We start from the raw sequence: 17,158 nt of genomic DNA on the forward strand, positions 1-17,158 counted from the left end.
AGCCAATTAAATAGCACTGTGTTGCTTCTATCTTATCTATCTCTTGCTACTTCTTCCTTAGTGCTGCCATTTCTGGAGGAATTTTGAAATAGGTTGAGTCCCCTGATTGAAGCTTTGAGAGGGGTAAGACTGCAGCACTTAAAGTCACGGCAATAGGTCAACAGCAGAACTTGGCAGACCAGCAAGCAGGCAGCAGCAAAATGCACAGAAGGATAATCCAGTGTCAGGATCTGGGGATAGTGCATAGTGATTTCCAATAGACTAAGGTACAAGCAACATTTTATGATAATCATGCGGTTTGCCCTTGAGTGCGATAATTTTCTTTATTTCTGTAATTATTTCTTAATTAAATTTCTACCTCTCCGTTCCTCCCAAAGGAGCCCAGGATGGCAAACACCAAAGTGGTAAAACAACATGAATGAAATTATCTGCAGGACAGTGTATGTTTTAGGCTCACCTCTCCACAGCTTAGACTTCAGTTAATGGGGCATTGAATTTCTTCTACAGCAAGTAGTCAGGCAAAACTAGCGAGCACTCAGGCAAAACTGGTGTGTCTCTTGTTGCAACTGGGAGTGGCATGGTGGCAAAAATAGATGCCCAAAACTAAGGAAAAGAGGTCAGTGGTATCCAAGTGTTAGCAAGGAAACACTTGAGGGACAGGAGTAGAGCAGTCTTGCTGCTAGATAGTCCAGAAACAATATATCTCCAATTATCGGGATCCTTGATGCCCCAGGCACTCCGTTAGCATACCAGAAGTTTCCAGAGTCCTGGACCATAACATTCAACTATTTTAAACCTACATTTGGAATTGCTTAATGTAACTGTAGAACATGGCAAGTAACTTTTCTGATAGCAGGTTCAAGTCTAGTCTTAAGTATGCCCTGAACATCTATAGCCATTAAAAAAGAAAACCCTCCTACCCAGTTAAACAGTCATACTTAGTGTTGCTTTAGTAATTCACTGGCATGCTTACGTTCTATCTCATTTTATTTCAGTGCTTTCCAACAACATGATTTGAACACTGGTTTGACAGGAGATTCTTGTTGATAAAGTGATGGCATTGTGCAAATAAAAGTGGCTTTCTCAAATGCTTAGGGTATATCCTCAACACATATCCTATGGATTCAATATTGACAGAGCAGTACAGCAGTAAATCTTTTGTGGATTAATTTGAAATTGGTAGACTTCCGGGTTGGCGCCATCGCCGAATGGCGGACTCCCTCCGAGCTCCGGAGGGAGCCGGCTCGGCAGGGGCTGGGTTTTACCGCACCGGCGATGCGGGGACCCTTAGAAACCACGGCCACGGGGGCCGTGGACTTGGAGACTCGGCTAGCACCGCTAGCGCCCTCCCGACTCGTGAAGGAGCCTTTTTAAAGGCTACGGATCGGGTGCCGGGGAGAAGCGTGGTGCTTTGAGTCCTCTGCCATCCCTGCCGAGCGAAGCCGCATGCCATCCGGCGGAGAGCGCTGACTTCTTCCATTGAGAATTTGGACTTTTAACAACAACCCGTGAGTAAATTGGAAATCGGGTTTAAAAGAAGAAAAATTTTTGGGATTTGAGACGAGCGGGGGGGGATCTAAAAAGGAAGTCAGTCCCCCTCCCTATTGTAGACATTTTAAAACAAGGATTGGGAAGCCAAGGCCCAAAAAGAACGGTATCTTTGCTAAATTAAGAATTCCATGATGGGAAAGTACAAGAATTGTGCTGGAGGAAGAATTGAAGGAGAAGGAAAATGCACCCCCCTCCCTGGGAACCGGGGCGATTGAGGAGTGAGCCTGGTGAAAAGAGCCGGTGATTTTGACAGCTGTCAAAGTAGCTGTCAAAGTCGGAATATTAAAGAGGATTTTATTACAAGGACCTTGCTGGTCAAATTTGTTACAACTTGATATAATTTGTTAAGACTTGAATACAAAATGGCGAAAATACGGAGAACAATCGGATTTTTGGAAACAAAGTTACAACAACCCCCCTAGAGGAGTTTCGGGACATTACAAAGATGGGCGTAAGCCGGGAAAAATACAACACTCCGGAATTTCACAGAACTGGTTATCTCCTGGGAAAGCTGCAAAACGGAAACTGAATCTTGTCTACAGGGTGTTTAGACTAAAAGGAGACAACAGAATACCTTACTGAAGAAGGAAGGGACTGAACGCAAGTTTTTGTTCCTGAATAACAACAACCCATGTAGAGTTACTAAACTTCTGAATAAGAAAGTTTTAGCAGCGGAACAAGAGGAAGCTGGACTATAACCTTGAAAGAACAATGGGGGGAATTTTATAATTTGACATTTTTAAAGATTTAGGAATTAATTTTTAAAGAAAGTAATCCTAGAAATGGGAAATAATTCTGCAAGGAGTTGGGGGAAAAATGGGATTGATGGACTTAAGATTTCCAGGCTGGAAACATAGATTGGAGGATAAGGGAAATTAAACCGGGGAAGGGGAGGGAGAATTAGAATCCAAAGGCTTGCAACTATTTTCTGAATTGGTTTTCTTTTTTCTAATATATTTTTTATTTTTTTTTATACTTTTATTCTGTGTGCTTTTACTTTAATGGGAAAAAAGGGGGACATTGTGGAAAGAAAAGGGGGTGGGCTATGGGGAGAGATCTTTTGCTTTTTTTTTATCAAGGGTGTTGCATAAGGTTTGTATAAATTTAAATTTGAACAATGGGGTATATAAATTGTGCTTTAAATCAGAAATAGAACTTGTGGAAACAACAATATGAAAGGGGAATACAGTAGGGGTGGGGGAAGGGGGGAGTCCCAGAAAGTGGATGTTTGAAAATAAGGTTCTGAATGTATCTTCATAATTTCTTTTCTTCTCTTTCTGTATTTTGGAAACTTCAATAAATATTATTTAAAAAAAAAAAAAAATAATTTGAAATTGGTATTTCCAGTTTCATTTATCTTTATAGTACAGGTAAAAATAAGTTCTGAAGGAAAATATGCACTGGCTCAGTCAATTAACTTTCAAGTTCTATTACGTTTGCTAATCTTCTGGTATATTGACAGACTACCTTTGCAGACAACCTGTATGCTAATATAAACATAAAGACTTTATTATCTGTTCTTGCTTTTAAACACTGCTTATGAAGTTTCTGGATGGCTTTTAAGGTTTGACATCATTCACTAGGTGAATGATGCAAACATGTTTGCCTGGGAAGACGCTTGAATATTGGGGAAACGTTATTGTCTACAGAAACAGTTCTTTAAAAGTAGTAGTCACTATAATTCTTCAAGAGCTTTTTACATCAAGATGACAAACTTCACATTGCACTTAAAATAGTTTATTCATGTCCAATGAAAATGGTTTAATAATAACCATTCCTTTCTTATTTTTTCTATAGGATGGATCATTGGGCAACATTGATGACCTGGCTGAGCAATATGCAGATTATTATAATACCTGCTTTACTGATGTATGTGAGAGGATGGAAGAGCTTCGCAAACGTAGGGTTTCCCAAGACCTTGATGTGGTAAGTGGATAAGTAATAGTGCCCACTGATACTTGCATTAATAGTGCAAGCTAATACTCATTTTAAGAGCTCAGGAATGTTTAGCCTCGTGTCTAGGAAAGCGGTATTCAAGATCAGTTTTGCATTGTGTTGAATACTCAGATATAATCTTTGTTAAGTAGAAATCCATCCATTTAATAGTATTCTGGAAGGGCTGGGGAGGGGGACTTATTTTAAATTATACTTTAACCCAGTCTTCCCCCAACCTGGTGTCCCCTAGATGTTTTACACTGATCTCCTAAGCAATTTTTTCTGCACCCCTACTCCTTTCAAGTGCTCACTGATTTTGATGGAGTCAACAAAAAGAAAAAAAGAAACTAGATTAGGGTGGATGAAGAATTCTGAACCTTTATGTCTAGTCCAGCACCCTGAAGGGGATGCATATTGATCTGATGATCAAGGAAGCACCAATCATCTAATGAGTGGAGTGGGTGATTTGCATCTCCATCAGCTGAGGTTCATCGCTCGATGATATCAGCTGAGGTTCATTGCTTGATGATGACCTTGGTACACACTGAACTGGGTGGAAAGGATTAAATTTATCCAGCTAGCTCACTTCCCTGAGGGCAACTCACCAGTCATCACATTTTATTGACCGGGGGAATAACACCCCTTTCTTCAGCTGATCTACATGGATCTACTGAGGAAGGGGATGATGTGTGTTATGTCCATGTGCATCTGTGGTGTGGTCACATCCACTGCCAGCATGAGGCTTCCAGTGGTTTGGCTGAGGGTGAATGGGCCCTTGGGCCAAGAAAGGTTACCCACACTGCTCTAAAGCATACTAGGTTAAGAAGCTGCTTAATTCAAATCTTGCAAGGATGTTCAACCAGTAGATCGTGATCTACCAGTTGATCCCCGGCTGATCCTGGTAGATCGCGGGATCCTTACTGTGTACAAAAAGTTACAGGGGGAAGCTAAATAACTCTGTGCAATCCTCCCCCCAAAAAGCTCAACAACTCCGGGCAATCCACCCATCCCCCGCACACCACACTCCTCCTCCCTTCAATGGCAATGGGTAGATCACTGCCACTTTTTTAATACTGGGAGTAGATCACAGTCTCTTGGGAGTTGGACATGCCTGAATTGCTAAAGAAAGGGCCATAGTTCAGTGGTAGAGAATATGCTTGGGACACAGAAGGTCCCAGCTTCAATGCCAAGCATCTGAAAGTAGGACTTTGAGAGATCCTCGTCTCAAACTCTGAAGAGCTGCTGCCAGTCAGCTTATACTGAACTAGAAGAACCAGTCTGTGACTCTATATATGGCAGCTTCCTGTGTTACCTAGTTGTTGTGGTTGCTGGGCAGGAAGATTGGTGTTGAAGCCATGCCTATCAAAGTCACAGTGCTGGTTGATGTGTGTTTGTGATTTCAAAAGCCACATGGGGTTAAAGCACATAGCATGACTTAACTCTTCTAAATTGAATATCTTAATTATTTTTTTGCGGCTGTGCAAGAGAGTACACCATTGTTGTGAGTCATGAGGCATATGACAGTCTTTTATTGTTCTTTGAGTCACTACATTATTTGTCATTATCTGGTTACACAAATTTACTTTCAGAGATTGACACAATAAAAAATGCAAGATGCGTGCAAGCCGGGCTGACCTTAGCTATTTTCTCCTCCTAGACAAACTAAATTCTTTGTTGCCTCTCACACAATAGTGAGGATTGTGCCAACTCTTTGGGAAAATGTACGACTAAGTCAGTCATGTCTTATACATGATGGAGGGAGACTGTGGCTCAGCAGGGCTCATGTGACTCTCGGCACACATGCTCTAGGCTGCACAAATCTGACCAGCTAAGCATCATAGGGTTGAAAAGTCTAGGAAGGACCCCTTTCTAAAACAAACACCTTTCCATGCTGCATAATACCACTTCTCCATTGATTTAGTCCTGGTATTCTGTAAATGTGGTACTGAGCTAGGGCTCAGTTTCACTGTCCAAGCTGTGATGATCAACCTCGCTTTACTAATCAGTGGTGGTCTTGGGGGAGATCTCTTCTCTCTTTTTGGTGGCCTATTAGGATGAAAGGCTCAGTGGTCTTTGTGAGATGTGGGGTGAGCTGCATCTTCCACGGGCCACCAGGGCTTTCATCCTGATATGCAAAATGCCAGGGAATCAGAAAGAGGAGCCATTCCTCCCCATCTCCTAATGTAGTGCTGCTGCTGCTGCTGCTGCTCCTCACACCACCAGTGGCTGTTGTTGTTTAGGCGTTTAGGCGTATCCGACTCTTCGTGACCCCATGGACCAGAGCACGCCAGGCACTCCTGTCTTCCACTGCCTCCCACGGTTTGGTTAAACTCATGCTGGTAGCTTCGAGAACACTGTCCAACCATCTCGTCCTCTGTCGTCCCCTTCTCCTTGTGCCCAGTTAATCTTTAAGGAGAGGATCTTTTGAGGAGAAAGGGCTTGGCTGCTGCTGCTGCTGCTGCTGCTGCTTCTTCTTCTTTTGAAAGTCTGATTGGTTCAGAAAAGAAGCCATTTCCCTGTGCCCCCAGAAATAACCCTGCTCATTTCCAAGCCAGTACAACACAAGACATGTAGGAGGAAGCTCGCCTATCTACAATTGTTTGTATTGTTCTAGAGTTGTCTGGGGCATGCTGTCACTTGGGAAGTTTCATTTGAATTTCTGGTGCTCTGTTTTTGGCAAGGACTAACAGTGCTCCATTTGCAAGTTCACACAGGGAACCATGCTGTCCCGGCCCAAAGCATGTAAAAGAAATAATTGCTTTTGACTTGGCAGATGCCTCATCCTGCACAAGGCGAGAGCGTGCCCTCAGAAACTTTTATGTGGTTACAGAGGCCTTACGTGGACATATTCTCGCTTCACAAAGGGCACTACCAAGACTAGAACTGACATAAAAAAAACTTAACATGCATTTATTTTCCCTTGGCTGCTGTCTCTTCCTTTATGAGTTTCCCCGCAATCTTGGATTTCTGCTCAGTCCCTGTAGTAATTGTGGAAAACCCAGGGAATTTTTTTAAAATGCAGGTTTCCTCTTTTTTGCCACGTGCATGTGGCTCTTGGCACACGTGTTCCAGGCTGCACAAATCTGACCAGGGGCTTTTCAAGGATTTAATTTCATTTCTTCTATTACCAAGACATTGACAAAACAAGGAATGAATGGTTTGATCCTTGCTAGACAAGGAAGTAGGCAAGAGATGAGACCTGTTCTGAACACACACGATTCAACAACTTTGCTGAAGCCAAGTATGTTTGAATTTTGGTCAATGTCTGAATGCTTTTCTGCCTGGGGACCTATGTAACCTACCTTAAACTTCATGGAAGAAAGGCAAGATATAAATTGAATTAATAACGAATGATAATAGTAGTTCATATATTTTGTTAACTTGATATTGGTAGAACAAATCCCAAGTTTATAGTAGCCTGCTAGAGATGCGGCTCTCTATATTCACTGCCATGGCTTTGAGTCTTCACAGGGTTGCCTCCAAATAAATCCCTACTTCAAGAAGACCCATTGAAATTAATAAACATGAGTTGTTCATGCCCATTAATTTAAATTGGTCTACTCTAAGTAGGACTAATGTTGCATACATCCCATATGCTCAATTTTCTTTAATCCAAGATTTCTGTCTTCTGCATAGAATATCCAAAGTATTTCCAATTGTTACTGTGGCTAAACTGCTTTATAAAGCTATTTTATACTTTATTCAAAACATTGAGATCTTTTGTTAATTTTAGGTTTGTTAACATCCTTAATTTTCACATCAAGGCTGTCCAACAATTGCCCAAGGAAAGTGTTTTAAGCTCCAGTGTTAAATTATAGGTTAACACTGAAATATACCCCATACAGCATTTAAGAACTCATAATGTGCAGAGTTCAGAACCTCTTTCATGACAGGGTAGATTGAATGGGATAGTGGAGCAGTTCCACAGTACCATTTTATCCTCCAAACTGCAGGACATTGACTAATCCAGATAACAACTGAGAGTAATGAAATCTTTTGCCAGCCACTCAGGAATTTTGGAAGGCAGCTTCTGGCAGTTTCTTTGCCAGTTAATGAAGCATAGTTTATAGGAGGAGAACTCCCTTCCATTTAAACAGATGGGCCTAATTTGGCGCTCATCATTACACAGCTGACAAAGGTGGTTTGGAAAAAGTCATGTGTGTTGGATTAGTTCACATCAAAGGTGTGGAACTATAAGGTGTGTTAAAAAGACACGAGTAAATGCAAGTCTGAACTGCAGATGATTTTGTGGCTCATCCGTGCAAGAGGAAAGGATGAAAAGTGGTTTGAGAGGAAGGACATCTGGCATATTTCCGTACACACAGTGGTGTGCTTTAAATAATTAAATACATTTCCCCTGTGCATGGCGATCTGTGACTATTGCTGCAGTATTCTAAAACGGTTTCTGCACCCTGTCCCCATCACTGAATCTCACAATTCCTCAACATCATTCTCTGTGTTCACTCAATCTACCTGGTTTTATGGTTTGTCTAACCGCAGTGGAGAAAACTTCTTCATTCCTCCATCTCTTCCAACAATCATAGGGGCCAGCTTCCCTGCGTGGGGGCCAGTTGACCTCTTCCTCAACCATGGCTCTATAAAATCCATCACTGAACTTTTCCTGGCAGGGCTCTTTTGCCTTTGAAACTTGCGTATCAGACAGCAAGTAGCTCTGTCCCCATACTTCAGGGATGGAAATCCTGTGGTACTCAAGATGTTACTGGAGTACAGCTCCCATCAGTCCCAGACTGCATGACCAATGGTTATAATCGCACTTCTAATTTTACTTCAGTGAAATTGTAGATACTGATAATTTATAACAAAAGTCATTGATTTTAAAAGCTGGAATCTTGCTTGAATACTACGCTGGTCTGTGGAACAATTCAGAATTAATGAACACCCAGGAGTCATCTACATGTTCAAAAGTTTGGTGTGTTCATGTGGTAGTTTTGCAATCACAAATATATCGTGAGTTGTTGAGCCTGTAAATGGGATGTCATTGATGGAATTTAGATGGACATCTGCTTAAAATAATGTTTTGGCCAGCAAATTGACATTGTAAAGATGACACCTTGTTAGTGATCCTATCTGTTTCCCTTCTAAATTTGGAACTGCATCCATGCACTTCACTGACAAAAAAGTTTGTACTGCTATCATCATAGCACTGAGGAGGAAATATAGCTGTGAAAGAGCAAGTTGTGCTGTGCTGGCTCATCCATCACTGCCAGTGGCCAACTAGCATCTGATTCCACAATGTTTTATTGTGGTTACAGATAACACAAGGTAGAATCTCTACAGCATAGACATTACCATACAGTTTATGTTAGTGGCAGTGACAGTTCTGCACAAATTATATGCTTTGTAGGAAATGAGATCTGGTTATAATTGTGGTTATCATAATTATGGCCCCAATCCTATGACTCAAGACTGTTAGCAAATAGTCCTAATAGATGATATACCAGGACATAAAGACATTGTGATATTAGGGCTGCTGTTGTAAATATTATACACTTGTTTGGTAGGAGGTATAACAGCACACATGGTTCATTAGTAGATGCTAGTCTTCTTCAGAATGTATCATCCATATACAAAAAAAAAACCCCACAAAGAAAAAAAGTATTCCAAAATGTGATATGCAGAATATATGCTGAAATACAAAAGCAAAAAACCATAGTTTAGTATGCTTCTGTCATGACATTCTGAGGCTGCTGCCAAATATATTTGCTCACAAATAGAGTAGAAACCTCACATGCCACTGTCTTTCAAGAAACTTTGTATTGAAACAAGGTAATGACTCCCTCTAAGATAGATTTGTGCATTTGTTAACTAAGGCTGTAATCCTATACATGTTTGCCTGAGTGTCAGCCATACTTACTTATGGGCTTGCTTCTGAATAGACATGCTTTGCATTATTCTGTTAGTATTTTAATCCAGCTTTTACCAACCTGGTGCCCTACAGATGTTTTGAAGTAGAACTCCTACCAGCCCAAGACAGTCCCAGTTTTAGTCCAAAAGTTATGGAGGACACCAGGCTGGTGAAGGCTGGTTAAGTCACTATATTGGCACCAGCAGTATCTTACAAATGTGTTTTATGCATTTAAAATGTCAGCCCCACACCTTGCTTACTATTGTGTGTTTTAGGCATTGGATGATATGCTAATCCATTTGAAGAATGTGGCTTGAAAGAAGTCCATGAGGATCAGATGTAGTTCTAGTACAGTTACAGTATTGGGGCCATGAAGAAAGCATATGGACAGTAATTAAGTGCAGGTTCCACAGTGGATTTACAACCCACTATGAAATATTTCTGAACATCTGGATGGGTTTTCAGTTATGGTTTTTAAAAGCAAAAATATGTTGTTCTCCGGCATGCATACACACACCAATCTGCAGAGGACAGTTGGTTTAAAACTGAACTCAAAGGGATTTTATCTGCTCCACATACCCTTTGTGGTTTCAGTTATGGTGCCATACCATTTACAGTGCTTTGATCTCTTCATGGTTTGTCATTTTTCAGTATTATGCAAGGTCTTAATTACTGCAAAATAGCTTGTAAACAAAGAATTCTGTGATCATTTGCTTTATAATATTTGTGTGTGTGTGTGTGTGTTTAAAAGGCATCACTTGGGACAGGAATGCCCAAAATGAGTTTGTTGTTGTTGTTTTTAAAAAAGGCCCATAGAAAATGTGCTCCTCTAGGTCCTTCTTTACATACATATGTAAAACAATTCCCTCCACTTTTTCCTTTTGGGTCCCTGGTAGCTCTGCCACTGTGCCCTCTGGCCTGGTGGCCTGTTGCTTAACTCCAGATTGGTTCATAGTAAGGTACACTCATTCATAACTTGATCAAAGATGGGTGGGGGGAGCTAACACAGAGGTGGATTTAGGGGAGCATGACTGGTTCGCCTGCATTGTGCACTGAGCTGAGAGGGCGCCACAGGGGATGCCACAACAATGACTTAGAACAGAAGGCAGAGGGAATTTTCATGTCACACAGGGCACCACTGAAATTTGGCTAACATGTATTATTTGAGCGGCCAAGTGAGCAGGGTTGACTTAACACAGTTGTGCCCCCTCCGAGTTCTTGGTTGAGCATCAACACAAGCTAGAGGACAGGAAGGTATCCCACCCAGCAGCCTCTTTGACTGTGTTGGAAGAGCTGGTCTCAGAGGTGGGATTGGTAAATCCTAAAATGTTGTGTCATGGGATTTCAGCAGTCACACTGAGGCTGCCTTGAATGAATCAGCTTAGAACTTCATGTCTCAGTGTGTCATTGTCCTCATACACTGGGAAAGGCATATCCTCATTGCAGTCTTTGCCTCAGCATAAGAAGGATGGTCTGCAAGTAGGGATAGTGCAATAACCCTGATCAGAATGTTTCCTGCTGAGGTTAGGTGTGGCATGAACTGTTTCCACCTATATTGCCTGCCCCATGAGATTTATGGTACCTCGGAGATTCATGAATGCTGTGGGGGATTTTCCAATGGCTAGAGCTGGGGAATGGAATTTGCTGGGGAATGGGAACGTGTGTCATGCTGCTGACACTGTTGCTTCTGAATTACCTCTTCAGTGCTGGGGACAAGATAATTATTGGGAGAGGGACAGGTGGAGTGTAACCCTTCTATTTCTCCTTGATGTTTCAGTGGCTTTTGATACCATTTGTCATGGTATTCTACTGGACCCAACTCTATGTGTTGGGAGTATGAGACCCTGTGTTACATTTTCCCCACTCCTACCTACGGGCCTCGTTTCCTAAAATGGCATTGGGTAACTGTAATTTGGTCCTGTGGGTGGTCCAGGGTTCGTTCTTTTCTGTAGGGTTCTTTAACATCTTTATGAAGCCATTGGGAATAGTTTTTTTTGGGGGGGAGGTGTCACCATTATGTGGATAATTCAGATCTCTAATTTACATCATGGGTGTGGAATTGCAGGTCCTGGACCAGGCATAGGCAAACTTAGCCCACCAGATGTTTTGGGACTACAACTCCAATGATCCCCAGCTAACAGGACCAGTGGTCAGGGATGATGGGAATTGTAGTCCTAAAACATCTGGAGGGCCAAGTTTGCCTATGCCTGACCCTGGAAGGTACTTGAATTTGGTGGTGGGCTGGATGAGAACCTAGATTTAGTAAGAGGATGGATAGGAGCCACTAATATTTTACAGCACGACACTGAATTAAAGGCAACAAGACTGTTCCTCAAGTCTTTCACAGCCCTGCACCATAGTGGTTAGTAGTTAACAAAGCTTATAAATATATTGACCTCAGATTGTCCATGCCAAAAGAGACAGGAGGGTATTGCAGTACGCAGCATAATGATGAGAATTTGCCTGTTACAGAGCTCTTTAAAGAAATAGGGAGAATTGGGCGATAGCCCTGTTTATGCATGTATGCATTCATGCAAAAACAATGCAAAAAATAAATGGAATGCTACCCAGACAAGTATTATCTTGTCTCATGGTTTTTTGCTGAAGAAATGGCACACTTTGAATTAAGGCATCAAAATCTTGAAGGTGGTGTCAGAACTGTCAGAATGTCTTTAGTAATACTGTTGTTGAAGTATACATTTCTTTGAACATTGCTATGGAAAAGGGAATGCAAAGAATAAATTTTTGGTTGCTCTATTTTTTTGTCATTCTTTTTAAAGAATGCTTTCTTTTAATAATTAATTTGAAATATTTTCTGAGCAGGGCACAAATGAGATATATATATATAAAATCATTATCACATTGAATTTGTTAATGCCATACTAACTGTTTTACTGTCCTCTTGTAAAATGTTTAATGAATCCATATCAGCAATTTACTCAAACATTTATTACTGGATACAACTGCTTTTAAGCCCTAAATCTAAGTATTAGTCAAGCAGTATTGTAACAGTTAAAACACAAAACTACAAAATATTGCTGTGTAGTCGCTTCATGAATTAATTTTCTACGAGGAAGGCAGTTGTGCACTGGAGCCAGTGTTCGAAACTCCCATTGTTCTAGGCACATTTTGCGACAGGGAATTTCATTAGTGTGAGCAGTTTCTGAGCTCTGGGCACAGTACCGCGCCTAAGATTTCAGATTAAAACCGCAGAGTGGAAGGAAAGGAGGACCTTTTTCTGCCTCCCCACTTCCAGCTACTCTCTGAAGACTGGAGAAGAGACCCTCTTAATAATATTAGGTGGGTGAGCAGGGGAAGGACTAGACCATGTGTAATATGAACATAACATTTTAGCTGCAGTTCATTCATTTTCAGCTTTGCATTCTTGTTAATAAAAAAGCACGCCTATACATTCCATTGTTGCGCCTGTAACCTAGGTTTAAGGTGCCATTTAGCTCCTAGCTTTCATATCTCAGTTTCTAACACTGACTGGAGGGGAAATTAGTTAGCAGGATTTTGTGTTTAATCCTCTTCCTGGTCTCAGCAATTCCCTAATGCCATAGGGTTTCCAGCAAGCAAGGTCATTACACTGAAGATCCAATCAAGGTGCATGTGATCTCTGACCAAAATACACTGAAAATTACCAGTAGAAAATGAAGATAAATGAAGATAAACTGTTTCTAGGAAGTTTCAGACTTTGCTTTGTTTGATGGTTTTTGATAAGTCCTGAGCAAGATTGTTTTGTCTCTGAGGTGACAAGAAGCCGCCCATTTACATGTCCTTTTAGGGCTGTTTTCATCACTGAGGTTTAAAGTTACATAGAATTGGTTCAGGAAAGTGTATGTCACATAGACAATGTGGCTAAATGAAAGAGTTGTTTTATTCATCATATCATTTTTTGTCATTTCTTTTTTGTTTTTGTAGAATGTACTAAATTCGTTTTTCAAATGTTGACTAAAACACTCAACTGTTCTGTGAACTAAGAAGCAGATGATTCTGTGGTGTTTGCTTCCCCCCACCTTCCCAGCTGCAAATATAATTTCCAGCAGCCACTGGACTTGCAATCCTGAGAGCCCATTTAAGGACATGCAAAGACTTGTGAACCTACTGTGGGCATTTTAACTCATTGTTTTCTTTTTAACAGCAGCTCCCCAGGCTCCTATGAGTTCCAAAAGCATTTTGTCTAATAGTTTGAGTGCCTGCTGTTCGGTGGTAGGTGTGGGAATTCAGAGTCTCACTGTGTGTACCCTAACTTTAGAAACCATTGTTTTTTAAGTTTAGCTGAGAAATGAAAGACACTTCAGTTATTCCTTTAAAAAGAAAGAAAGATATATTCAAATCGTTTCCCATAGTTTCTTTTCTGGCTCGTGGCATTTACCTTTCAAAGTTTTTTCTGAGTTTTCCCAAATAGATCTTTCAGTATTAAACACCTTTACGTGAAAGGCAGTGAGGGAACCGCCAGAAGACCCTTGGAGGTAACTAACCACAGATTGTCTAGGTTTGGAAATAATGACAAATTACAGTTACTTGAAATGGAGGTATAATATTATTAATAATAATAATAATAATAATAATAATAATAATAATAATAATTTATTTCTTGTACTCTGCTCATTTGACTCAGTTGCCCCAGCCACTCTGCGCAGCTTCCAACAGAATGTAAAAGAACACAACAAAACATCAGGCATTAAAAGCTTCCTGATACAGGGCTGCCTTCACATGTCTGTGGAGAGTCGTATAATTGTTTATCTCTTTGACATCTAAAGGGAGGGTGTTCTACAGGATGGGTGCCCCTACCAGGAAGGCCCTCTGCCTGGTTCCCTGTACTTCTTGCAATGAGGAAACTGCCAGAAGGCCCTTGGAGCTGAATGGGCTAAACGATGAGGGTGGAGATGCACATTATGCTAAATTTCCAAGGACAGAGACACTGCAGCCCTCCAAATGTTGTTGGAGTACAGCTTCCATCAGCCTTGATCATTGGCAGGGGCGTCTTAACCATAGAGCCTAGAGGTACGGGGCGCCAAGTTCTGGAGGGCGCCAGGGAAGAGGAGGAGGCTGGACACGGCACCTCCCAGCATCAGCTCACTGCCCCCTCCCACCTCTGCCATATCGCGTCAAAGCAGCGCCACGCGTGGAGCCTCCGTCTGCTGTGGCCACCACGGCACGAAGCGGCCAGCTGAGCCGGGAGGCATCGCGGCCAGCCTCTGCCTCTTCCCCGTTGGAGGAGCCACCCTCTAATCGCTGCTTGTCTCCTCCTGCCCCACCAGCAGTACCGTCCTCCCTAAAAAAAGGTGGACAACTCTGGGAAACGGGGGGGGGGGGCAGTGCCGGAGGGAGCATTGCACCACGGCGCCAGATATGCTTAAAATGGCCCTGATCATTGGCCATGTTGGTTGGAGCTGATGGGAGATGGAGTCCAACTAGTATCAAAATTCCCGTTTTCTCTGCTAAATTATCATTTCCCATTCTATGGGAAAATAGTAAAGGGTCCTATAAGTAGGCCAATCTATAGCATGTTACTTAGAACTAAGTCCCATTGAATTCAGTGGGCTTAAGACAGTAAGCTTAAGACTGAACACTGGTGTGTTTGTGGAAAAGGTAAAATTTGAACTCTCGGGTACCAACTACACCAGCTTCCCAGTTAAAGTAACGATGCTTAAATGTTCCACTCTAAAGTTTATAAATATTTTTTACCTGAAATTTTGCTAGTGAGAAATAAAATGAGGAAAACTTTTACTTCATTTTATTTGTGCTTTCTGTATGAACACAAATTCTACAAGCGTTTCTTGGGAGAAATTATGTGTTGGCAAAATGTGCTGCTTTTCGTGGGGTTTTTTCTCCTCCATTTGTTACCTGCAAAACTGTTAATTTTCCAAGAAAATTAAAGACAAAGATGCAACAGAAACATAGCATTGGCTCACCAATCTTCCCTACTCAGCAAGAGACAGCTAGATTGCATCTGTTTGGCCTTTGCTGACTACTGGTTTCAGAGAGCCTAGATCACATAAATCCGGTGTTTCTGTCTTCATCACCCTATTATATGGGTGATGGCCAGCATTAGTTGTCAGCAAAATAATGCCATTTAAAGTAGGCCTGAATATACAAAACTGATTGTTAGCACCTCTGTTTTGAGTAAGCTTTTTTCAATTTTTAAAATTTTCATAGAAGCACAAGTAGGAATGAATGTTGTTTAAGTGATTTCAGTGTAAATAATTGTGGAGATTGCTGTTCACAGAGCCTGATGTGAAACTTCTTTGAAATGTTGAAATGTTTGAAATTCATCAGACCTTTCTCTCTTGTCAGTCTGCATTTTATCAGCATCGCTGCTTATATGTAGGGGGAGACAAAAAGAATGGATTGCCACTGTGGCTTTTAAAACACATCAGCCAGGACAGATGAATACCTATTGTTAGGTGTTGTAGTGTCCATATTTCTTTTGGTTCAGTGCTGTTTCTCCTCGCAACAGGATGCAGAGGTCATATTGCAAGTTGAAAGGTCTAATTATGGCTGACCACAATTACGTCACCTTGGATATAATCTTAGTAGAAAAGGTAGCTGAAGCACGTTACAAATAAAGACAATGAATTAAGAAGGTATTGGATTAAATTTAGATTTAACATAGATGTATCTGTATAGTGCTAGATTACAATGTTTCAGAAAGATGGTTTAATTTGTTTGAGGAAGTGCAGTGGCAACTGATACAATATTCCACTCTGTTCTCGAGATTTTACTTCTGAGTGTGAAAATGCCTTTTGAGAAACCATAGTGAATCCTATCAGAGTATTGTGAGTACTTTGTTTTATTTGCAACCACCATGTCAAAAGCTAGGGTAGCATGTTTCTTTCTCAGTTTTGGGGTAATTGGGTTGGTTTAAGGACAGCCCTGCTCTTAAGAATTTAATTATTGGCTTGATGCCTTGGTCCTAAAATGCATCAAAACAAGCATTCTCTCCAACAGCAGGTGACCATTTTTTCTCCACCCACCCAATCCCTCCCAGAATCAGAAGATTTGGGTGGCTGTTAAGTTTGGGGATTGACTTACATCCTGAACTAAGTCAATGGTTGATGCCTTTGGTTGTAAGATAATACGATTGCTCAAAGTAAATTAACCAGTGAACAGATGCCAGATTAATTTTTGTTACTACTTCTGATTCTGCTCTCTATTTCTTTTTGGGGTGTGCGTGTGTGAGAGCTTGGAAGGGGTGGCCTAGAGCAAAAAAATATATTAAATGGACTTTGGTTTGTATGTTTTGTTAGGTATGCCAAATGCTTGGCAAAGCATTATATCAAATATTATTGCAGATTGGAAGACCGAAGGATACAGAGAAATAGTTATAAAACTGATAAGGAAAACTGTGGATCCTCCTTCCTGGACAGCAATCGATAATTCTTAGAATACTGAATATGTGACATACATTAATTTTGCCAGCCAAAATTACTTCTTCTTTTTTAAAAAAGTTTTTCTTGGCCCACTCAGGAAATATATATGGTAGAGCATTCTACTACTTTAACCCTATTATAAACAGATACATCTGCTTATCTGTTTTTACTAGAGAGCCTGGCTGTGCAATCCCATACATGTCCACTTAGAAGTAAGCTCTATTGAGCTCAGTGGGGCTTCCTCCAAGGGATTACTGTACATAAGATAACCCCCCCTTTTTAGGCTCAGTGGTATTTCCCCCCAAGTTATCTGCTATTAGATTGCATTTAAAGTATCAAGGATGTGTGTGTGCATTCTTATGCACTGGATAACCTCAACACACTTCAGTCATGATGTTCTCTACAAAGCCAATATTTTTTAGGTGGG

General features: G+C 41.1%; 1 protein-coding gene across 10 annotated transcripts in view; it reads left to right on the top strand.

Annotated features, from left to right (window-relative positions):
- SASH1 (SAM and SH3 domain containing 1) overlaps positions 1-17,158 on the top strand; it is a 540,145-nt gene that overhangs the window by 431,658 nt on the left and 91,329 nt on the right. For all 10 annotated transcript variants that reach the window (XR_014546724.1, XM_083607936.1, XM_083607939.1 and 7 more), the window contains one exon: positions 3,349-3,477. Coding sequence is in view for 9 of the 10 variants with exons in the window: in XM_083607936.1 (XP_083464062.1) it covers positions 3,349-3,477 (129 nt within the window). In the remaining variant the exon portion in view is untranslated. The remainder of the gene's footprint in view (positions 1-3,348; positions 3,478-17,158) is intronic.

The sequence above is a fragment of the Podarcis filfolensis genome, assembly GCF_964270895.1.
Source record: "Podarcis filfolensis genome assembly, chromosome: 3".
Taxonomy (NCBI): domain Eukaryota; kingdom Metazoa; phylum Chordata; class Lepidosauria; order Squamata; family Lacertidae; genus Podarcis; species Podarcis filfolensis.